The sequence below is a fragment of the Diadema antillarum genome, unplaced genomic scaffold (assembly GCF_040938485.1).
Source record: "Diadema antillarum isolate AM-2024a unplaced genomic scaffold, OU_Dant_1.0 seq00001264_RagTag, whole genome shotgun sequence".
NCBI classification, from domain to species: domain Eukaryota; kingdom Metazoa; phylum Echinodermata; class Echinoidea; order Diadematoida; family Diadematidae; genus Diadema; species Diadema antillarum.
In genome coordinates this window covers 279,606-305,172 of record NW_027272046.1, presented here as the reverse complement: position 1 = coordinate 305,172, position 25,567 = coordinate 279,606, and the positions used below count along the sequence as shown (strand labels likewise).

The 25,567-nt window shown below is 40.2% G+C and overlaps 1 protein-coding gene across 1 annotated transcript in view; it reads left to right on the top strand.

The window, feature by feature from the left end:
* LOC139745409 (B-cell lymphoma/leukemia 11A-like) overlaps positions 1-22,113 on the top strand; it is a 63,878-nt gene extending 41,765 nt beyond the window's left edge. The window contains exon 2 of the mRNA XM_071655800.1: positions 19,228-22,113. Coding sequence (XP_071511901.1) covers positions 19,228-21,440 — 2,213 coding nt within the window. The 3' untranslated portion in view covers positions 21,441-22,113. The remainder of the gene's footprint in view (positions 1-19,227) is intronic.
* The last annotated feature ends 3,454 nt before the right edge of the window (positions 22,114-25,567 follow it).

Genomic DNA, 25,567 nt, shown 5'->3' with positions numbered 1-25,567 from the left:
AGAACGGGATGTCACTGATATACACACAACATCACTAACATAAAACAAGCAAAACAAACAAACAAACAAACAAACCAAAAACATTCAGAATTGATGTAATCATATATATCACAGTAATGAGTCAATTATCATGTATGATAGCTGAGATGTCATCCATAGAAGTCTTGTTGCTTCTCAGAGGAGCACAAAGGACCACACTATTGTCGCATTCAAGTTGCAATCACTTAAAAATCAGGGCATGTTTGAGATCATTCGCTCACATTTAAGTTCAAATTGAATCGCACTTAGTTTATGGATGGCGATCACTGCCCATATTACATTGAAAAATCATCCTGAAATACATATGGTACCATTTGCCCAGCACAGGCCAAACAAAGGAACCTGAACGGCAGCCTGTAAACCAAGTCAAATTTGAGTCAAACTTTAATAGTCTTTGTGAAACACCCCCCAGGTTGTATTCCAAACTTGACCACGTGGCACATTCCTTATCAAGAGTCTGGAAAATGTTTATAAAAAATGTCCATACTACTTAAAATACCGAGTGATATATCCCATGGTTGCATCACCTGGCCATCTGTTTCAAATTGATGACCAAAGATTGGATCAAGTATGTATTCAAGATTTGTTGATTGAAAACGATCGAAAATGTCAATTATATTGTCGACAAATGTACAAAAAGGGGAAAGGTGTGATAGGGCATTTATAGCAGGGTAACTCACTGATTGCCATTTAGTAGTAAGAGCGACATATTCAGCAAATACAAGGGGTCAGAGGTAAAGGTTCATTTTGAAATTTCACCCATTTACTCAGCAAAGTCAATACTGTAGATGAAGGTGATATTATTATAGTTGGTACATTGAGTTTGTAACCGCAGGAGATCGTAATTTACGAAAAGCATCGTGAAGGTCAATATGGCGTGATTGTGGTTAAAGATGTAAATATACCTGGGGAAAGACTTTGTAATTGTATATGAATGAAAAGCGGTCAATGCTTTAGTGACGAGCGTTGTAATGTCTCTTTAGCCTTGGAGCTTGCTTTGATGCAGTACTCTTCAGTAGAATGCACATGTCTGCCTTACCTGTGGGTGAAACCAGAACATGGACCATTGATTTGTTTCATAACTCTGTAGCAGTATCTGCCCTGCATGCAACAGATTAGAGAATCATTTGGACCCTAGAAAGGTTTCAGAAAGAGCTAATAGCTCTGATAGCCGCAAAGGTTGACAAAAAAAGACAATAAAAAAATCTAGCTAAAAGAGTTATGCGAGATGGGGGGGGGGGGGGATGAAACGTAAAATAATGTCTGCCACTTTGCCCATGGCCAATGGTGTCCGTGATGGTAAACAATTGTCTGGTTTTTCTTTCAGAATATCCATAAAATACCACTGTCACAGTCTGTGTGTCATGCATAATAGGAATGCCTGAACAAAAAAAAGAAAAGAAAAGAAAAAGATAATGGACGTACATGTTGCTCCTGTTACCATGCCAAGCGTAGGGGTGGGACTGTACGTAGGCTGGGCTGAATGTTGCGTGACAGGCTTGGCCCTATCTGGGCATGCATTGATTTCAGGGATGATCAACAGCCATTTGAATTGGTGGAGATAACAAACACGGGGATATGTTTTTTTCTTCCTTTCTTTTTTTTTCAGAATTAAAGATTAAAAAAAAAAAAAGTGTTACTGCCCGAGCATGACTTGCAGTCCCTTGGAGTACCCCAGCGTCATGGACAGGGATCAAAGACGTGCGAATCTTTAACCCAGGAAGTTCCGGGAACTAAAATATGTATGATTGCTATGTGACCATTGTTGGGTCATTGAGAGCGTAGGTGAGACTGATGAATGCATTCTTCATGGTGTGTAGAATCATTCATGTTAGCACCACAGATCCATGATTGTTTCTACTCACCAAAGAATTCCCCATGTCTACCTTTATTTCTCTCTTTCAAAGGAATCTTCCTGCAGTTTCGCGAGCAAAAAGAAGAAAAAATGAAAGAAAAAAGGGCATAACTTTCATCTAACCTCCATCCGCACAGCAACATGGCAGTCATTTTTTATTCAGCGACCAATCATTATTACCAAATGTCAGTACCTTAATAGTGGCTTTTAATTGGAGTGAAGAAATCTGATCGGATCATTACGACACTTTCATGTAATTGTAGGGTTGCTGCGTCCATCTCTTGTTAGTTTACCATGGGTGGTATATGTTTTTGAGATGGCGTTTCAGGTTTCTAACTTTTTTGTGAGATAACGACAAGCCTCTTGTGAACTATGAAAGAGCATACACTTGTACAAGGAATTCAAAGTTTATTTGATAAAAATTTATTTGATGAAAATTTATTTATGAAATGGCTGAGATATCCTAAAAACAAAGGGGTCCTAAAAAAAGATGGGTCCACCTTTTATTAGGACCACATTGTTTTCCTCTGTTTTTGGATATCTCAGCCATTTCAAAACCGATTTTCATCAAATAAACTTTGAATTCCTCTTAGAATTGTATGCTCTTTCATATTTCATAAGTGGTTTCTAATTATATGGCAAAAAGTTCAAATCTGAGTCCCCACCTCAACCAATAGTATACCACCCCCTTAAACGTGCGTTACAAAAGTCCCCCGGAGTTATCCACTTCAAACAAAGGCTACCAAATCAGGTTAAAAAAAAATAGGGCATAGGGTACTTGTGTAACAGCAGTGAGAAAAAAAAATACATTCCAGAGGATGAAAGCGGTATTCATTTGTCAAACACATTATTATCTTACACGGCTACCCTCGCATAATGACAGACTATGATGCCTACACCGTTTCTAATTAGCGTTCCTTCAAAAGCCAAGTAAACAAGGGACAAACAATTGTTTTGGTTCCCATTCTTACTCATCAACCAAAGAATGCATGCAGACAAAGCCAACAGTGTGGGATGTTGCCTGCCACATCCAACCTAGGGAGAAGAAGAGGAACCAACATCAGTATCAGGCATGATGTTATGTTATGGAATCAATGAAGGAAGAAATAAGGGAAGGAGCAAAAGAAAAGGAACTGTGATGATGTCCACAGCACAACAAAGTGCACAAAAAAAAATGAAAATGATGAGAGGTAGTGACGAAGCAATGAATAAAAGACAAAATGTGAAAGTGGCACGGCAGACTTAAAGTGCAAGCATCCTGTAGTGCTGTGAAATAAGCGGTTATTGAATGTAGACCGAAATACAAGGCATGTGAAGTGGAAAACTAATGAAGAGCCACAAAGCTAGATTTAGTGAAATGCACACAGATTATATAAAATGAGGATTTGAGAAAAGTTTACTCCAAATTATACGAAGAACAAAAATGCAGAGATAGCATATCACAGTGCAAGTAAACTGAAAGATCGCTAAGAAAAAGGAGAAAAAAAAGAAAAGAGCTAGACGAAAACAACAAATGAACTTAGAAATGGCCTAAATAATTGCAATGTATTCAACACAGCCACACAGCATACATGTATATCTTCCAACACTGAAACTAGTAGAGCTAATAACGAGCCTCAATACCTAATTATGTTACAAGTAGAATACAAAAGAAGGAAAGTATATAAATGTACATAAATGCGTGTCAAATCTAACTATACACACCAAAAGCACAAATTATAATACACTTGAACGGATTATGTGTATGAGAGATGAGACAAGAAATATGAACTATAGAGGATCAACTTAGCAGTTCCGTCCTGGTCATCGGAGAAGGCGACACCAACGAGAAAGAACAGCAAATAGATGTCGATAGATCCAAGGGTGATGATGATGTGTAGCATTCCAGTCATCGACCACAAGGAAGAGAAGCAGAAAGCAGACCACTACCGAAGGATTCCTAGCATTGAATTTGGATTCCAAGGCGATGATCCTTCCACAGTAGGTAAGCCGGCACCTTAAGTGATCAGCGGCTGGAGTTCCACTATCAGCAACCGTCAAGATACGGGGTGGCCGGTGACAGAATCATCCGATCATGCAGCACAAAAATTGATGAAGGCAACACGATGGCTGTCATAACATGAACAGCATTGCAGGTATCACAAGTTCAGAGCTCATAGGCTGATACTGTAAATATTCAACGATGAACCAGCATCAACAATAATTGAAGGTAAAACTGAAGAGGGCTCTTATGTCCATGCAGTGTTGTTTACAGGGACAAAAGTATTATACCTTTGTATGTAAATGAATAGTAAAGCCCCAAACAGCAAAGCGTCCACAAAGTGCAGTTTTTAGGAGCTGACCATTTCTAACGCGAAATGCAGTGGAATGCAGCTCAAGGTAAAGATGTAATAACAGGATTCTCCAAAAACACCAGAGCAGCAATGTCTATATAATGTAGAAAGATGAACTCACAAGTTCGATCTCCGAGCGGGAAGCGATGGCCCCAGTTTACCGCTGCTACCAATTGTAAGAGCGTGATTTGTGAGTCCCTTGTCGGGTTATGTAGCGTGGTACAATCACAACTCTTACTGTACATTCAGACGCGAAGAAATATGAAGTACACAGTTCGATATTCAGTTCATAACGTGTGTATATTTATTGGTAGTAGATATACACAATCTGTATATCCAGCGTAGAATGACAGCGAATATATATAAGAGCACTCCCGATAAGGTTACAACATAGCCATCTATCTGATGGCCAGGGAGAATCAGAGTTGAGGACTTCTGCCCAAGACAGGGGCGTCCAGAATGATCCCTCTCAACATGTGAGGGTCAGATATATCAGGGTTAGTAAGTAAGGGGTCTTTAATGTAAGAATGACTTTGGTTACCTGTACTAAAACTAGACAAAGGACTGACGGTGGGAATTGTAAATACAGGAGTCTGGATTGACTTGGGCTTGACCGGGAGAACAAAGGAAAGGATTAAGTATCAGTTTAATGGGGGTTTACTAGAGGAAATGGTATATTGTACTGGTGGGCTATTACATGACCAGTCTAGAAAAGAAAATTAGACTGGGAAGCTGGCCTCAGATACCCCCCCCAAAAGGTGGAAACGGAGTTATGGCATCAATATGAATTTAACCTGTTGAAGACCAGTCCCAAGTATACTCGGACAGGTGTCTATGGGAAATGTGTGCTGTAGCAAAAATCTGCCCATCCTCAATGGGTTAAAACATCAATTACTCTCTCAACTTAAACTTGAAAAGTGATCTGCATAGCATTCTTCGGTATGGTACTAGCATGTATCAAATTGCAGCTAAGAATTCTCCCAGAGGTCAAAGTGCAAATAGTTGAAAATTTCTTTGAATCTACCCTAGGGCTACTTCTTTTAATGACCTTGTTGATAAACCAAGTTGATTTGATAAGGTTAATTACATTTACAACCATATCGTATGCTGCTATGTAGTCATTTAATAAGTAAAGAGCCACTGATATTTCTTGGAGTTCATTTCATTCTGAGACTCTGAGTAGGTTTTGATTTACAAAGTAACCTGTTCTCTCCTAGATCTTCAAATTCCCAGAGATTTTTACGTAGCACCCTTCACATTCCGATGAAGCTATCAGTGGAAGTCATCCTTTGCTGGCCCTCAACTCTCTGTGCTATCTAATGTGGATAGCATGGTTGGTGCCACATACACAGGTGTCAGATTTTTTATTTATCTTTTTTTTTTTAAGTTGTTATCAACACCTAGGGCATACAGTGTCTCTCAATCTCCTCAAAATTGCTGAATATCGTAGATATGCATAAAATTGTGAACTTTTCATCTAATGTAGTGATAGGTTGATGCTGTAAAATGTCTTATCAAGCTGCACTGGACATGATTCGGTTTGAGATCTCCCCTCCTAAAAAGAGAATAGTCTTGTCGTTGTGGCTTCTTGCCCATCGATGCCCACATGTTGACTATCCAGTGTCTTCGATATCTTAATAACTTTCCTCTTTTGAAGATTACAATCAAAGGTTTTCACCACTGGTGCCAACGACTTATCGCAGGGCATTCACTGTTGCTTTTTTGATTCTTCGGTTGTTTGAGAGAAGCGATTTTTCTATCACCCTGCCATGGTCATCTGATATGCACTTTTCGTAAGCATCAATCTATCATTAGTAAACCGCCTGCCAATGTGTGGCTGAACAAAGGCCCCGTTATTTACAGTCCGCGTAATTTGGTGTCTACCAGCCGTCGACAATACGAGGCAGGGTTGGTTGGTCGGGCGGGGATCAAACCATCCGTGAACAACTGTTGCTGTAATGTTGGCAGGATGTATGTATGTATTCTCCCGAAAAGAATTTGTCTCCCATGTTCCATGGGGATGGATAGCAATGTACATGCACAGCCAGGTATGACCAATGTGCTCATCGACCTGTGAACGCTTCAATTGGGGCCGCAAGGCACGGGCAAACACCAAACTCTCAGGCGGCAAAGTGTTTGTCAGTTTTCCTTGGGCTCGATGGAGACAAAAAGCACACACCTGGTAGATGTCGGATGTCCTTGGGGTTGGGTGCAGTCGCTGTACATGTAAGATCTTCAGGCACTCTCTGCAGCAGAGAGGAACTCACCGTACCGGGGCTACTACTTCCCCCAACAGCTCGGGGGAGTGACTGTGGCTGTTTTCACTAAAATGTCTTTTAGATGGAGTCTGGTTCCTGTGCAGAGTATGCTAACATGACACAAATCTCATTTCCATTCCATTGAAAACCAATCGGGTGAAGCTTCAACCAGTACCGTACCTGCATAAAATAGGCGTACCGTGACCATTTTGCTACCATAAATTAATGAAGTGACCTGTTAACAGCTCAAATCTTATGTAACACACTATTGGGGTGGGAGGGGGGAGGTTAAGTACCTCCATTGTGATCAACCTGGTTTAGTGCGGAAATTTAGGTTCCTGTTACTGCAGTAGAAATTCCCAACGCATGCTGCAACAGCTGCAAATGGGCGAAGAAAACCTTTGAGGATATCTTCTTGTCGGCTTGGCAATTCTAAAAATTGTCAGAGTACCCTACTGTTGTGAATAAATTCTACAGTATGGTCCCATTTCTGCCATCTCCCATTCAGTTTGCCCAGATCTAACTGTCCCACTCTGATAAACAAATTCTCAAGCTGAATCCCAATACTAGAAAGTTTTTTTTCACAGAGTCTCCCACTATTTCTGATATTCCAAATAAGTGATATACGCATATGCCCAAGCCCAAAGTTGTCATGATTTTCCTGCAGATGCACCTCCTCTATGTACATTATACTTTGAAATCAAGACTAAAAGTACACACCAGCTTGAATCATTTAAGATGTAAGATTGTCAAAGATTCATGCCCTGGAAAGGGAGACACCCCTCCGCCCCCCATCTTCACTCCCGGGGGTTTGGTCGCTCCGCTGTCTAGCAGTGTCCCACTCCAAAGTCTCACTCAAAGGGTGCGTTTATGCCTCCATTTTGGGGGCCAAAATCAGGCTTTTGAAACGTGATTAGTGCAAAACACTGTTGCGTTCATGCTCACTTCGATAGAAATGCTGATTCAAAACGCCGATCCAAAACGCACAAAAAGGTGCGTTTACGATTGGCGTTTCTGACTAATCACGTTTGGACGGGGAAGCATGAACGCAACAGCGTTTCTAAACGCGTTTTGAGTGACGTCATCTAAACGCCTTTCCGGTTCACGTGAAAAAGCGCGCGCCCGGCCAGCCAGCTACTTTGGCCTGTGCAGTTTTCCCATGTACTGTGCATACGCATGTCTTTCCCAGCTGCTCTCCCAGGCCAGTCCACCGATCGCAGCGCGCACCCCAATTTGACCTGCCTCTGCTGAGGTCAGCGAAGCAATCGCAAACGCTCTTTCCAAGGCTCGAAGAAAGTGAGCATAAACAGTGCTCCCGTGAACTGCGTTTTGAATCAGCGTTTTGAATCAGCGTTTCAAAACGCTGATTCTGCCTTGAGCATAAACACACCCAAAATTGGCAGCCCTGTGGTCCTGAAAAATGTACACAGCCATGATTGAGGTCCCTGGTGTTGTTGCCAAAGAGGTAGTGTTACGTAACCTCCTCGCCCATCAAGTCCTACCAAGACACAAGCCATTTTGTAAGCATGTGGACCAAATAAAATCATAAAATATTATTGGGGACTGGAGCAGGCCTGCTCAACTTTAAAGCTTTGGAAATTAAGAGCTTAATGTCCTCACAATCCAAATTTGCAACTTCTCTCATAGAATTTGTTGTCCATATCATGAAAATCAAGCAAAGTCTCACACACAACACTGCCTCTAGACATCATTATAATATGATCTTGGCCCTTTTAATATGTTTGTATACATCCCCTCTATAAATAGAAAAAATTATTGGTTCTTTATGCATGAATCACTGAAACTGTCAAGAAAATAATGAGATGATATTGACTTCATAAGTCCAATGGAAAAAAATACTTACATCAATGGTCTACATAAATGCTGGTCAGTGATTGGTCATCATGCTATCATGTGATTAACGCATTGAGGATTTAAAGTGCTGTATTGCAAGCAGTGATGTCACTGCAGGTGATGTAATTACAGAATTTGACATGCTGCTGATATGGCTAGAGTAGAATGATATGTATTTATGTGGACCATATGATACATTGCCTTGTCTAGCATTAGCATTATGACACTTGACAGTCCCCTGGGAGTTATATTTTTCCCCCGAGATTATATTTTCCCTCAGCACTGCACACTACGGGAACATATAATCTCTTAGGGAAAATATAATTCCTGTAGGGACCAAATGTTAGGTTGCACCTTTTAATAGGTAATTTATGATGTGTTATCTTCCTGACAGTGAATGAATGATCCCTTATAATTGTGCTACCACATTATGAGAGAAAATTGTGCCTTTTTATCTGGGTTAGCTAGGTTCTGTTTCATTTCAGACTGGATTATATGTTTTGTGTGACTTGATCAGTACAGAACGGCACATTCATAGTTGAATCATATTAGAGTAATTTTGGTACTAGTGATTACAGCATTGATTTATTGGAGTAGAGGTGTAGTCTCCTTTCATCCAGTTTTTAGCATCTTTTATTTTCAGACTCCTATTGTTCCATTGAAGGTCAAAAATGAAAAAAAAAAAGAATGTGTTGAAGTTTTTTAGTGGATGTCTGGCTCAAATGTTTATATCATATTCTACCTTTTCTTTTTTCTCCCGGCCTCTAGGGGTGTACAAGTTTGTGTTTATGTGTGTATGTATTTTTTACGCTGTTGTCAGTTTCTGATACTTTGTGGAGCTTGAATGATGAAATGTGCTTTTACTCGCTGAAGGTCACTCCTGAATATAGCATGGTACCCTATATGGTGGGCTATTCAAGAATTATAGTCATGGTTTTAGTGATACCAATTCTCCATCTCTCTCTATATCTGCACATAAACTCCTCTCTTCCCCTTCACCCCCCCCCCCCCCTCTCTCTCTCTCTCTCTCTCTCTCATTAAACTCACTACCACACTGCTCCACAATAAACTGCATTACCTACCTCATGAATATTAACAGTTTCTGTGAACTTCAGCCGTAGTGGCTGACAGTATCCCGTGAAAAATTCATGCCGGGACTAAAGTGGGAGTTAACGTTCGAAGGATGACTCTTTGATCGTGGTTATTGATGAAAACTGGGGAGGACGAGCCCTCAATGGGTGTCTGTGGAGCCCCAGACAGGCAATGTTTAATGTGCTACTACCAACTGACTCACAGAAATTACTCCTTTTTTTATATAGGTCCATCTGTCTGGCTATCGTGGTGAGCATTTACGGTGGTCAATCTGACTCTGCGTTACTCAGTTTTGTTTGTATTGTAAAAGTTCAAACAAGAGGGGAAATGGTTTTGTTGCTGCCATTATTAGGTTGTATTAAGTTGGAAGCGATAATCATATTATGTTCTTCCTTCCTCTACTGTGATGCTCATTGCATACTGTGAAATTTGTTTGGACGCAGATTGATAGACAAATTATATAGTCCCATTAATGCCGTAAAATACGGAACTAAAACCTTCCTTTTTTTTTTCTTTTTTTGCTGTGAAGATGTCCTATGATCATCTCTATCAGATATGACGATAAAAGAGTTTTAAAGAATGTTTCTTTCAAACTCCCAGTGAAGAGAGAGGTCTTCACCTATCGTATACCAGTCAAACTGAAATTTGCAGACAGAACAATGTGCACTAGGAGACACTTTTAAATTGACAGCTACGTTGCTATGGATATTTCCAAGATGAAAAAGAAAGGGATTTGATGTCATGTCAGAGAAGTGACTACTTAACATTTTGGCATTTTTATTTTCTTTTTCAATTTTTTTTTTTGAGGGGGAGGGGTTGGGAAGGAGGGGTAAAGGAAGGGAAGGGGGAGGGGGAGGGGGAGTTAGAGGGGGAGGGAGAGCAGGGTAGGGGCATACAAACGTTCTCAAGATGAGGATGCCACCGCGTGTTGAAGTCGGCCGGGTGAGGGATGGGGGTGTAATATCTGATGCGGCTCGCCACTTCACCGTGCCTTACCTGTAAACGAGAGATACAGAGTTTGAGATCTGATTATGAAGCTGTTCCTCCAGAGTCATCAGCAAGGAAATACCGAACGACGTGAACGGGGCTTGGCCGTCGGTCGGAGCGCGGCCCAAACACATCAGGAGAACTCCTGAGTCATAAAAGAAGAGAAGGAAAGAGAGAGAGAGAGAGAGAGGGAAAATGCTGCCCCACACTCTTGGCACACTTATTCTTGTCTATCTTTTTGCTTTCTTTCTGTTTTCGGCTCATTTGAACTTGGGGGAGCCTGTGTCCTATCAGGAGTCATCCATTTTGTTTCTTTGCTTTGCTTTGCTCTGAGCATTCCGTAAGATTCTTCATTCCATCCCCTCATATTTCATCATCAGAATGTTTTGTTCCCATAAAAAAAGTAACAACTGGCAGATCTGATTAGTAATGTAATATCAGATAACATTGTGACTAGATAAGATTGCTGTGTGCCAGGTTCTCATTAAGACTTCAGTCATGCATATTTCTTGATATCCCCTTTATGATTTGAGTTTGAAACCTCTTCCAGATATGGTCATGGCATATTGAGGCAGGTAAATTGATATTGGGATATATGGGAAGACAGAGATAGTGTGCACCTTTAATGCTGTTAGTATACTCTGTCAACAGCACCCGATGACCAATGGTGCTAAGATGACCATTGGTAGTGTCTGAGGCAATGTAATCTGCCCCAGAAAAGATACAGAGTGGGGCAATATTTTTGACCCATATTGCAAGATTCGACTTTCAGTCAGTTGAAGCCTGATGTGTGAACACAACAGGGTTAGTATACCCCATGACAATGACAAACCGCAAGATTTTTATACATAGCTTGATGATGTTGACTGATAAGTGAATCAACACAATCAGCATTTTTCATTCAGCCAGACACAGTACTACGATCGGGGAACATGTGACTGGCTAATGTTATGGGCACGTACTCAATAAGGTATAGCATTTTCCTTTGACGCAGTGAGCTAGAAGTGAGCCAGTAATTACAAACACCACATTGCTAATACATACATGCTATGTGCCGGGGAAATGCGCACACTCATATACACACACACACACACTCACTCGCACACACTCACATACACACGTCCAGACACATACATGTACACACTCGTGAAGCCGTCCCTATGCTAATGCAGTGTGATGCGGCCATTCAACATTCCAGCGCCATACCGCAAATGTTTCATGAATCAAGAGTGGTCAGTGTGTCAAGAGGACATGAGCGAAAAAGAGAGAGAGCGCAAGGGAGGGAGCGAGAGATAACTAGAGTGAGGGAAGGAGAAAATAGAGCAAGGGAGGGAGAAGAAGATGAGGAGGGCCCTCGATGCCCGTGGCCAGTGTGGGTCTTCGCTGATGTTAATCAAGTATCGCACAGACCACCATGTGCTGCTTACTCACTGCCAGGCCCCTTGTGTTAATACCCGATACACTCTGGGTATACAAACGGTCCTGATTTCACAATTATTTTATCACTATATCAATATTGACTATTCATGCACGCTTTCTGTCACTTGTATTCACCTTTCTTTTTTCTTTTCTTTTTTTTTCAGTGCAGATGAAAGAAGAGATACTAATAGTGTATATTCTTTCAGAGTCTCCAGAGGAAATTTAGGATGTTTCATGCACATACAAAAACCATATTTTGCTACTTAAAAACAAATGTGTCGTTATAGGGTACAAATGTTTGCCACATTTTTATTCATTCTCGATTGCATACGGTAAATGCCAAGATTAAACTACATGCATGTCCATGGACACTGTATGAGTTTATATACCTGTATGATGAATAGCTTGCACAAGTACTGATGACTGCATGGATATACCCAGGGCATAAAACTGATAATCTTGTCGCAACGCACTGCGAAAGGCCTCGTGTCGGGAAAGCTCCTCCACGTACACGCAGTAACTACACGACATGCAAATCATTCGTTTTTACGACGAGATCATAAAATGTCGAGGTGTTGCAATATATCAAAAACAATCGCATAAATTGCACTGTTCCTTAGCTACTACATTTTCCCAAGTCATGCCATGAACGACCAGTCTGGTCTGGTAAAAATTCGGAAAACAAAAGTGGTCTTTCCTACACCAGCCACTTGATCTCGTCCATAGGGGAAAAAAAAAATCTAAGTGACAAATGTGGCATAACAGATCATCTATCTAAAAAATGATGCAGAATAAAACAAAGGCTACTATACTTTCTCATATGTACCTTATTTTCATGCTCATATATTTTTTAAAAAGCTGTCTAAAATGTTTTCATTTGAAATAGCTTATAGAGTTGACATGAATTGGTAAGCATTGTTGTAAAGTATCCGTATAAGCAACTAATTCATGTGAAATGATTACTTTGTGTGATTTCCACTGTCTCTCACATCTTTCTATCATCTAAAATACTATAAATAGAATATGGCACAAACATACAGATTTATGTTTACATATACATGTGTGTGTGTGTGAGTAAATCTTACAATTATACTTTCAATTACAGTGATGAAGAAAGAGAAATATATGTTAAGACCTAGATCTACAACTTTTTTTTGAATAAACACAGAGAATTTCAATATAAGTCATCACATGATGTCATTTACCAAAAAAAAAAAATAAAACTTTAAAATTTGGTTTTGTCAGAAATATCTTAATGCTCCTTTTGCTAACTAAAAACAGAGACATGTTTACCATTCAATTTTGTATTGTAATAGAGTCAAAGCTACATGGAATATTTTTGTTATGTGTCATGATGCAACAGAAAATTTGGAACATGGATTGGACGGATATATTTGTGTGACTAAAGAATTTCAGATCATATTGAATTTTGTTTTTTCATTGATAGTAATGTTCTAATATGTAATGTTTCAATTTAGAAAGAAGGCATTTTGCCATCTTTTGATAAAATGAATGAAATTGAATTTGAGTGTGTAGAAGCAGAAACAATCCCAGTGCAATTGAGAAATTAGATTGAACGTTAATTGAAATGGGAATAATTGAAGTAAGGGGTAGCGGTATCTACATAATATCAACAGTTGAGATTGTGACTTTTTTTAAAGATATTGTTAGAGAGTGAATGATGATAGAAATAATAATGATAATGATAATAATGAAAATAATATAATGTCAAGGATTGGTATTGATTTTTTTCTAATAATCTTTTAAGGCATTTCAACAGACGATTTGATTGTTTTAGATTGTTTGTTTGTTTGTTTGTTTGTATTGTTTTTATGACAATACAGATTTTGATGTGAGCAGGGAATCATGGGAATTGAGGATGGTTAGAGGGAGAGGCATGTGGGAAAAGGGTAAAATAAGACCTGTACTATAATGTGTACTATCTACCCTTATTGGAGGGACAGAAATACAAGACTAATGAATGAGAGGAAGAAATAAATGTTCAAGGGAAAAGAGAGAAGGTTGCCAGTACACAGAGGAGGCCTAATGGTTGACTCCACACACAGTGCAGGGAGTTCAGTCTCTCTCACACCTCCCTGCACAGTGTGGATGCCATACACTATCCCTGGTAGTGGTCAGCAGGGATGGACAGCAGTCCATTAGGTCACATGGAGTTCAGGAATGGTCTCTCCCTTGGCCTGAATCTGAGGACAGCAGTGTGCCCAGGGGGGTAAACAGTGCTGACATATTTATAGCTCCCTCATTCCAGCTGGTTACATAATCTGACATGATCTTGAGTCCATTGTCCTTGACTTGCTGCAACCAAGGCCAGACAGCTATCAACAAAAATCCCCCATGCCTTCTGCACTAGTCTAGCACATCAGACTCTTTATATCAAAACAAAGGCATTGCAATGCTAATGAAATTTCCACCTGAATGGAAATCCTGAGCACCTGGATTACAGATTTTGGAAGAGGCCACAATCCACTTTTCTTGTGTTAGATTAACATGTTTGATGGATTCAAAGAATGGGCACTTCTGCAGTCAAGAAAAACAGAAAGCACATATATTCAGATATGTCTCTCAAGCCAACAATCTTATAGCTACCAAGCCACTGGAGATGCAAGATGCCATGTCCTCAGTCAGGCCAGGTAGAATCTAGTCTCTTTTAATAGGGAAGGCAAGTGATGCTTGACCACATATCAAGCAAAGGTCAAATATAGGGGGAGAAAGCTATTAACCCATTGAGGATGGACTGATTTTGCTAGAAGACACATTTTCCCTAGACACCGGCCCCAGTATGGGGGGGGGGGGGGGGACTTGTCTTCAACGGGGTAATGGAAGACTAGGCAAGCCCAGACAATGGTGGTGGAATGGGGGTGTTTATGGGCAACTCAAATGCCCAGTTTTGAAGTTTTGATTTGATCTGGCTCAAAAGTTGCGTGGAGTTCAATCATAGGGCTTTTCTTCTGCCTCACTAACCCTGAAATTCTGTTGATGGTATTCACAAGGTGTGTGTATTGTTCCGACTCCTGCCCCCCAGTTATGGTCGGTCATCCCAGCAAATGCACGAGTACAATAGATTTGGATATAGCCCAAAATCAAGCTTACATCCTGCCTTTGTGTACATTCAAAGCCTGTTCATATGATCTTTTTTTGTTTGTGAGTGTGAGTGTGTGTGTGTGTGTGTGTGTGTGTGTGTGTGTGTGTGTGTGTGTGTGTGTGTACATGTGTTTTTCTTACATGGATATGCACGGAGTTGAAAGGGTAGTAGACTTCACACAACTGTTAGTTAGTTCTCCATCGTTTTTTAGTAGCAAGCTCATTTTAGGAGCAATTATTCAATGCGATGGTATAAGCATCCCAGCTACCCTTCTGTAACCTAGGCAACAAGCTGGTAATGTGCTGCAGATGTGTTCTGTAAAGTGAACATGGCTTGTGGATTATGCGGGTTGACATGCATTCATGTAACAATCTCATTATTCTGGAAAATTCATTCTGCCCCTTCCATGTTTTAATTAATAACGTTTTGTACATGACATCACGGGTAACACTCCCACAGTGTTAAGACTGCTCATTCCGTGTACCTTGGCAATGCCACCACTGCAGAGTGGTGCACTGCGTGAACCACACATTCCTTGATTAGTATACTTGCAAAGTAGAGGCAAGAGCTATGGAGACACATATTCTAGTGGACACTTGTACTTTCATGATCAAAGCGACACTTCAACAACTGGACTCATAAATTAGAAAATGTCAGTTTTTTTAAAGAGCATTTCAAAATCAGGAATAGACAGCTCCAATAGTCACCCTATCAGTGTATTAATAATTGATAATTTTTACTTTGATATATTAGTATGGAATAAGTCAGTTGATTTTAAAGCCATCCAAGATGCATCGTGATGTGTAAATTAGTTCATCTTAGCTATGAATAACCGTATTAATGGATGACACACTGTCCAGTTATTCTGGTATTCTGGCAGGCCAACTGGCAAAGGCCAAATGAGATTACCAGTGGTCAGTACTGACCAAACGATTTTCAACCCCATTTCTCTCTCATTTGTGCTACTACAATGAGTTGTTCTGAAAATAAGTGCACCCCTGGCCTTTTGTGACCTCACCCTTCATTTCGTGTAAGGGCTTACTTGTCAGATTCTAGTCATTTAAATGCTTTTCCAGCACACTCTCTGACCGGTCACCCGTGAATCTAAGTATTGGTCAATCTGGAATTGTGAACCCTCTTTATTCATCGCCCTGAGATGAGATGTAGGTTGGGTTTATGATACTGTGATGAGAATAGCATAGCATCATATAGAGTGACACAAAGCAGCTGTGATCATATATCCTATTATGAATCTATTTTTCTTTTGTATCATTAATACCTATATATCTCTATACCTATCTCTCTCTCTCTCTCTCTCTCGCTCTCTCAAATTTACACACACACACACACACACTCACATATATATATATATATATATATATATATGATGCTTACACAGAGAAATAGAAAGATTAATAGAATGATAAAAACATATAGATAGATAGATAGATAGATAGATAGATAGATAGATGAATAGATGGATAGAAAAGTAGATAGATATGCAGACACTAGCAACATAATGCATTGTTCATCATCTCTGGTACCAACATCGCTCTAAACATTTTGTCATGCACAAAGGTTTTGTAATGTGCAAGGCATGCAAGCGAGGTGTGAACAATGATGTATGAAGAGGCCTACATCACTCATTTAAGCTCTGTGGTCTATCAAAAGCTGATTGAAAGGTGTGGCTGCTTTACACTTTGTCATCTGAGGCCTGTCAGGCAAAACAACTGTCCGTACTGTGATATGGCTATATGGCTATACGACTATATGGTCATAAATCGTATCTACTATAATACCAAAGACACTTGTCGCATGAAACTTTCGTGAAGTGGAGCCGATGGCATTTTTCGGAGAATGAAATTTTTGCAAATCGCCCCTGGCACATAATGCTCTATTCAGACAAATAGTTTTGCATGTATTTTACTTTTGTTAATCTTGGTTCCTCACAAAATTTGAGAGTTTTATGCAGTTTCTCGAAAATTGTATGATATTCAAGTGTATTTCAGTGCCTCTGGGATATTAATGTCTTTTTTTTCTTGTCTTTTTTTCATCATTCATAGTACATATTTGTCAAGCTTTGCCATTCAAAAATTTAAAAAAATAAAAAACAACAACAGCAGATAGACCTAAGATTCAGCAAGGAATAACATGCTCCCTCGCAATGGAAAAAGAAACAACAACAACAACTTTCATCACAAATGTACAAGACTACTCTAACCTCATAAGCTTTGTTGGAGTCATCAAAACTTCATTGTGAGATATCGTTTTTCTTTTTTTCTACGCCAGCTTCTGGGTCGGCTTTCAAAAAGAAAGAGTCAGTTTCACTTTCATGTGCAAATGAGAAATCTGTTTGCAAACTGACATTGCAGTACTACACATCTTTCTTCCCCATGTCATCTCAGTTTTCTTGTCCCCTTCAAGAAATGTTCATATCCCAAGGACTTGGTTTATGAAACACATGCTGCCGTAATGCTACATTATTTTACACCAAGTTCCCAATGGCCACGACAATCACAATCACAATCACATTTAAGGCGCTCATGGACAAAACTGGATGGATATGAAACAACACGGGGAACGGGAAGGGCAAACATAACATGCCTCGATTGCCGTGGACACTGTGTCAGATTTTTTAATTGTAAAAGTATTCGCCACGGCAGTCAGGTACTGATGAGAAACCTAGTAGGCCATAATAAAACGGGGGTGAATGCACCAAAACGTGACAGCACGTAAGAGGCCGTGGCAAAACTTGGAGGCGGCCCGTAGTGGTACGCGATTGAAAATTGAAACTTCAGTCTGATGAAGACGGGCCTATTGAGATCAAATTACCTGGAGTGAATATTAACCAATCATGCCATTATTGGTAATCTTTGCATACTGATAGAATATTTTCACATCGATTACTTTGGCAGCATTGATCACTCATTTCATTCATTTTCATTTTCAACAAGGAATAGGAGTGTAAAAACATAATGCTGAGAAAAAAAAACAATATACATATTTTGAATATATCAAAAGATAGTATAGTCACACAATACTCAAAGAAATTGTACGGAACTTTTGTCTTCCCTATGTTCACATACTGAAAAAACAAACAAACTGTATTTATGTATATGTCAAACAATCCATTTCCTGGCGGATTTGCAAAACCATGATTTAGATTAATCACTGATCTTGCAGATATTGCATCGCATAGCTTCAGTGGTATCAAAATCCTTATCCCAAAGTTGATATGACATAATACACTTCTGCATTGTGAGATATACATAGTACATTTAGACACTGGTAAAAGATGCTAGCTGCAACCAAATTGCTTCTGAGATGTGGTAATTGCCTTTGAAGGTGATGCATGCCAAACCACTTCTGGCAGTCGATAAGTTAATTTGTTTCTTCACATCACAACAGATTGCATGTGCAAAAAGCCAGAGTAGACCATTTTCTATCTCTCACTATTTCAAATACTTGTAATGAAGTTTTTACTTAATTGACATTCAAAGGATCTGTACGGGTTTGAGTATCATTTTTATGAGGTATGCAATTAGGGGGAAAAATGATTGAGCACTCCCCGCATATCTCCAAACAGCCACCATATGAATATAATCACTATTGGTTATGATAAAATACATGACATCCGATTGAACTTTTTGGGTCTCACATTTTCTCATAGTAAACTTTGCAAAAATACCTTTGGATGCAGAGGCTGGAAGAGAAGACTACAGTCTGATTTATTGAACAGATCAAGATGTCTTAATGACAATATGAATAAAAGTGGCCTTCTTCAAGAGTCAAGAGAGAAATGAGGGAGCTGAACATAAGCCCTCGAAATGTTAATGGCTTCATCCAATGCATAAAATGCAATGAACTGCAGCCATCAGTCAGCAACACTACAAGATTATGATTTCAAGTTCATTACATCGTTGCCTCCTGTTTGACAGGCTTTTATTCTCCTCCTTTCCTTCTTGTTTTTTTTTTTGTTGTAACTGGAATAAAAGAGATGCTGAAGAAGACCACTATTACTAGTGCTTCAGAAAATGTAATACTTCGTTTAGATTTCTGTCCTTTTGGAGGGTACTAGGAATGAGAGAATGTGAAAAGGAGAAAGTTGATTTGCATCACTCTTCAGTATTCCAACTTTTCTAGAAATTCTTAAAAAGTCAATGACTTCATTGAGTTGCATGTTTTGAGTTTGTACTTGTCTGTGCCAGTCAAAGGCATCTATGAAATCCTATAAGTGCCAAGGATTGATGTATATTTGTTTATTTGTTTTTTCTTTGTTTGCCACAGAAACCCAAGCAGCTGAGAAATACATCTGTGTGTCTTGCAAAGGATTGTTTGAGGATGCTGCAACTCTGCTCAAGCATGTCCAAGAAGACCATGGCATGCAGATCTACCAGTCGCCGAAGGAGGAGCGGCCCGCCTCCAGGACTTCCCGATCCATGTCGGTGGAGTCGGTCTGCCAGACGGATTCTCCATCACCGCGTAGCACCACGTCCAGCAGCAGCAAGCAGGTGGTGGCCAAGCCCTCTGAGCAGAGTCTACCCCAGATCATTCACCCTCCGCTGGCGCCCATACCAGTGCACAGCCAGCATTCGCTGACCATGGATAGCGGCGCCCCGTTCTCGGTCTTCATTCCCCGCCAACCAAGTCTGCAGGAGCGCCTGTATTCATCCACCAGAGAGGGGCTGTACCCACATATCAATCACATGCACCGGCGCGACTATCCCCTGCCACATGAACCTCGCATCACTGATCTACCACAGCATATATCTCCCCTCAGCGTGGGAGACTTCCACAGTCCGCAAATGCCATTTCCTCCACCACCGCCGCCACCACCACCGCCAATACATCAGCCGTCAACCGACTCCAGTGCAGCAAAGCGTCTGAAGCAGTTGGCTGGTACATCATCGAGCCCACCGCTATCACCGCAGAGAAGGCTGCCATACCCAGGGTACCCAACCCGAAGGTTCACACCATTTTCGACCAAGGGGAAGTCATGCGAGTTCTGCGGCAAGACCTTTAAATTTCAGAGCAACCTTATTGTGCATAGGCGGTCACACACAGGTGAAAAGCCCTTTAAATGCCACCTCTGTGACCACGCCTGTAGTCAAGCTAGCAAGTTAAAGCGTCATATGAAAACCCACATGAATAAACCACCCTCCACTGTTGGGTCAGCTCCAGATTCAGATGAAAGAGACGACACCAACAGCAACGAAGATGAAAGCCCAGACAATCAACCAATCAACATGGTCGATGGCAAGAGCCTCAGTGACAACTCTTCACCTGAAGAGGAGGAGGAGGAGATGGAAGAAGAAGAAGAGGAGGACGAGGAGAAAGAGGAGGAAGAGGAAGAGGAAATTGAGGATGAACTTCCAGAAGAGGTGGTGGCAACCCAGATCAAGCCAAAAGAAGAGAAGGAGGAGGAGGAGCCCGAGGAGGCCAAAGGCGAGGCAAAATTGTCAGTGTCCGAGAGGGAGTCTGAAGATGAAGAGAAGACCAAGCATAGGCGACTGTCCAGCAGTGACACAGAGCTGATTAAGAGCCCCAATAGACAGAGTCCAAAAGATCCCCATCCTCACTCATCATCTCTCTTGAGTGAAATGATGAAAAATTCTGGATTGGACGAGATCCAGCAGTACAGCGAAGCATTCAAGCAAGCCATAGCAGAGCGTAGCCACTTTTCTGTCAAGCTTCACCCATCAAGTGGGGTGTCATCACCTGAAAACCATCATCCAGGCAATTCTCACAGTCGACCTCCTTCTCGACCACTAGACCACCATAGCCCTGTGGAGTCTAATCTCCTGGCGCGGCTACAGCTACGACATGAAATGCCACCACACAGCCATCCAGTACCACATGTTTTGGGTGAGCGCAGTGCAATGTCAGATTTGGAGCTTGTGACAAATCGCATAAAGATGGAACCTCCGTCACCACTGACGCCATGGCCACCTAATCATCTAACGATTCCGCGAGAACCACTCATAACATCACCCGTCCGCTCTGATGCAAGCCCGCTTGGAACCCCCAATGGGGGCCACGCTGCATTCTTCAGTCACAGAAGGATCATGGACTCTAATGGCGGAATGCCATCCAGTGCCATGCTGCCCTACAACAACCCTCCAGCCAGGATGAAGCCGCACAAGACCAACGAGAGGCGCAACGACACCTGTGAATTTTGCGGCAAGCAGTTCAAGAACTGCAGCAACTTGACCGTGCACAGGCGCTCTCACACCGGCGAGAAGCCGTACAAATGTCAGCTGTGCTCGTATGCGTGCGCCCAGAGCAGCAAGCTCACTCGTCACATGAAGACCCACGGCCATGGCGCCAAGGAAGTCTTCAAGTGTGAGGTATGCAACATGCCCTTTTCCGTCTACAGCACCCTGGAGAAGCACATGAAGAAAGAGCACTGGGGTGCCATCAAGGGCCTCGCACCGCGCCCGGAGGCAGTTGGAGGGCGCATGTATAGCTACAAGGCAAACATGCCCAGTTTATCAAAGTGACGCGGGGGGTCATCACTTTAATCAGAGAACCCCCTAAGACTTGCCTGTCTTGAATGAGAGCAGCTAATCGTAGCTGAATCTTCCTTGCAGCTGATTCCCGTCTACCACTCGCAGGAGTGAAGGTGTCTGTCTAGTCGACTTGTAAATGTCCAATATCCACCATTTACTGTATTTTATCAGCATTTTATCAACTTGGATAGTGGTGATCAAATTGTCACTCTAATGCCCACAATGATATCTCTTCAGCTGGTTTCTGTCTTCATTCACAAACAGGCAAGTCGGTTTATATTGTAGGATGTTAACTATATGTGTTACAGCTATCCATGTCTTTTCTAACCATTATATTAACAGAAATGAAATATTCACAATCTGAAGCAGTTGACATGGCTTGTAAGGAGCTGGGGGGAGGGAGCTTACAAGTGCGTAAGGATAACTGAAATGCTAATTAAACCATTGTTCTTATTTCTTTTGTATTGGCAGTTGAAATGATATACTTACTTGAAATATTCCTTGTCATTGTTCAGACTATTCTGAAATGTTACGTGTGCCGTACAGAGGGTAGATTTCAGCCTACAAAATACACAGGGGAAGGCTAAGATTTCATTGAAAACATTTGCTGCATAATCTAAGTCACTATCATACCAAACCTGTAGATGTAATACACATCAACGCATGTGGCCCACAGGTTTATGTATGTGTACATGTTCACTTCACAGTAATTGCTGCTTCTTAAAGAACTCTGAGAGTTTTTTTGCCAAATATAAATTCAAGGAGAATCAAACCTTTATCAAGAGATTTAAAGTACGTTGTTGCTGCATCTGAGTTCCATGACAAATGCTGAGGACATACATCCAACTTGCAGCTTCGAGTTAACTGAAATTTTATCTTTTAACATTATGCTGTTATCTTTTAATATGCTGCTCATAATGAATAATGTATGCTGAATAAAATATTTTTGTCTTAGTGTTATGTGGTTCTCACAAAAGATTTTAAGAGTCCAGTGGGTGAAATTTTTGCTGATGTAGTGGGATTACAAATCTGTGGATCCAGACACTTCTGAATATACTCTTATCTCTTACATGTTAACAAAATTTTAGTGCAGAACACACGGAGAAGCCACATATCAAATGTAGTATAGGCTCATTCAATATCAACGCTAACATTGTCATAATTTGAATGTAATTTTCTGAAATTGAGCTCTGTAATGCCAAAAACACAAAAGTTGTGTTACTCTTAGCATGAAAGTTAGCATTCCACTGCTATCCAATACTGATAATTACATTGCAACTGAGTGAAAGTGAAACAGAAACAAACAGCACAATTATTTGTAAGAGAAAAAAAAAGAGTTTTCCACAGTATTTGTTGTTGTTTCTTCAATTTCAAATTGGTGAAGTCCAACGTGGAATTCAGGGCTCAGTATTTTTAGTAGATTTTCAACGCATGATGAAATCATATAAAATGTGACTGAAATAAACTTCAAATGTGCCTACACTCATTACTGGCATTACATTGTATTTGCCCATGGTGAATAATCGGTGACCAATCATTCCTTGAGAAACAGAGAAGTTCTAGGAGTTTTACTAAGTGCCAGAAAGGATCAAAGAATATCAATAAATTCTTTTTAAAAAAAGTCAAATGAAATGTGGGCCAGGATGAAATTACATGAGAAAGATTCAAGGATTTCCTATAGTGTATTCCATGAAAGTTATCTTGAATGGAATTTTTTAAGGAAAAAAAAAAAGAAGTCCAAACTTCTCTTCTAGAAGTGTTTTGCTAAGAGTATTATGGATCCAGTGGAAACCTAAGGATGTAATGTTTTGGGGAAGTAATACAAAGAACTAACATGTGTATAAAGTGATATGGTGACTATAATGGACCATTTATTGGCTCAGCAGTAGAAGCTTTTGAGTGTCAGAGTGGCAGAAAGTAAACATGATTACTGGCAGTTGCACAATTATTGGGTTCAGGAGATATCATGTATTTCCCAATTGTTGGTGTGAAAAACCCTGAATACGGGGGTCATGCTCCTCAAATCTTGTACTGTGTGGGTTCAACACCATTGTCAGTGTCATAACTAATCTCAAGTTAGCTAAAAGTTTGGTGTTACGTGTCGGTCTTAGCATTTGGATCACTCTTGACCGAGACTGTATGTGACTTTCTGAAGATGTTTGACGAGCCTAAATGCAACCTGCTGTGAGGTGACGGAGGGAACAGCTGAAGGTAGAACAAAAGAGACAAGTAGTTACTGTACAGCATTTGTTTCTAGAGATGTACGAATTTCAGATTACGTTGTGAATGAGTAAGGCATCTTCATATAATGATAGCACTGCCATCGACTGGTCCAAATTATAACTGAATGTAAGTGACGCTATGCTGAGTGAAGTATTAAACTGTTGGTGGTCCGTAGCGGTATCAAACGGACATCTAGTGTGTGAAAACAGCCGTTATATAAAGGTGTTTTTTTGTTTTTGTTTTTTCTTGTCAGGAATAGCTTGGAGTTGTTGCTATTCAATACTGAAGAAGAGTGAAAAGATTGTGAAGTTCCTGGTATTTCTTTTTTCTTTTTTATTTTGGTGATACCTTTGTGTTTGAAAAACACATGATTCTGCTTTAATGCTGCTGAATGCTATATACAAGAGTTTTAAGCTGCACTTTGTAATCAATCGCTTGGTTTTTTGTTTTCTAGTGGTCAACTTCAACGTAGAGCTTTGTACTTTTCAAGTGTGAGAGTTTGTGATAGCTTCAGTGGCCGATTTTTGACCGGCAGTACTCTCACTTTGCTTCTTGGTCTCGATTGCATAACGCTGGAAGATCGACAACTCTTTGAGAGACTTTAACTTGTGCAATATCACTATTTTGTCACTTTTTATTATCTTTTTTTTTTTAATGCTGAATCGAGGAGAACTATTGTGAGATGATTTGCGGGATGGGATGGTCAAGGTTTGCTTGTTTTGTCATGATCAGTCTTTGATATGTATACTTTTTACTAGGTTTTATTCAAGGTGGTGAGAAAACCTCATAGATGATTCCCATAAGTTTTCTGTTTTTTTAAGCTCTCTTTAGAAGTGTAGGTAAGACTAGAATTAAGTTTACACAAATGTAGTGGAACCAATTTACATTAGGATAAATGTTACTACTTTTTTCTCACTTGGGATTGATTGTTTTACTAGAGCATCTTTTTTTGTTGTTGATGTGAAGAAATTTGTGTCCGAGTTTTGGGTGAATATTGTACAAAGTGAATTTGTAGGTAGAACTACAGAGGAGGAATTTATATATAAATGTAGTTTTCTATCTACGGTTTGATGATTGGTTGTGTGATGTTCAAAAGCGGGATCCAGGTGAGATGTAAATAGCACCCCAAGCCTCAGTGACAACATATTATCATACACAGAAGCACATAGAGTGAAAGACAGAAGGAAAAAACAACAACACATAAACCTTCAACACCAGTTCTTGGATACTTCTCTCTGACAGTTCATTAAACTGTGAAAAAAGGAAGATAACTTCAGGTTTAATCAAAACATCTCCACAAGATCCAAAGTGTTCAATGCTTTATGGATAGAAAAGATTGGATATTCTTCATACATGTCGCCCTCTTCTGTTGTTATCTGGTCAGCTGTCAAAGTTTGTGTGTGTGCATTTACTGACCAAGACAGGCCACACATACACACAAATTTAAAAAAAAAAGAAACTCATGCTCAAAAGTGTTGACCAGAGCACTATGCATGTATTTGTATACATGAGCAAATCATGCAGAGTAAGTGTGGCTGACAATGATGGAGAAAAGACAAAAAAAGACACAAAACTTGTGATGAAATGAGCACAGGGAGAAATGCTGTCGTTTGTGTGAATTCAAGTAGGAGTGTGTTGTATATGATTGCATTACGAAGCAAAAAATACAAATGGATGTACATATTTCAAAAGATAATACACAAAGCACACTTGTTGATTATTCTTGAAATATCTATACAAAAAGTCACTGAAATAGATGTGGTTACAATGGATTGTAGAGTCTAGTTGACACAATTTGGAACAAACTGTTGTGTTATGTTTGGTTGCCACGACAACCATCAATTCATATTTGTCTGAACGAATAAAATATCTAGTCAGCATATTGATATACATGG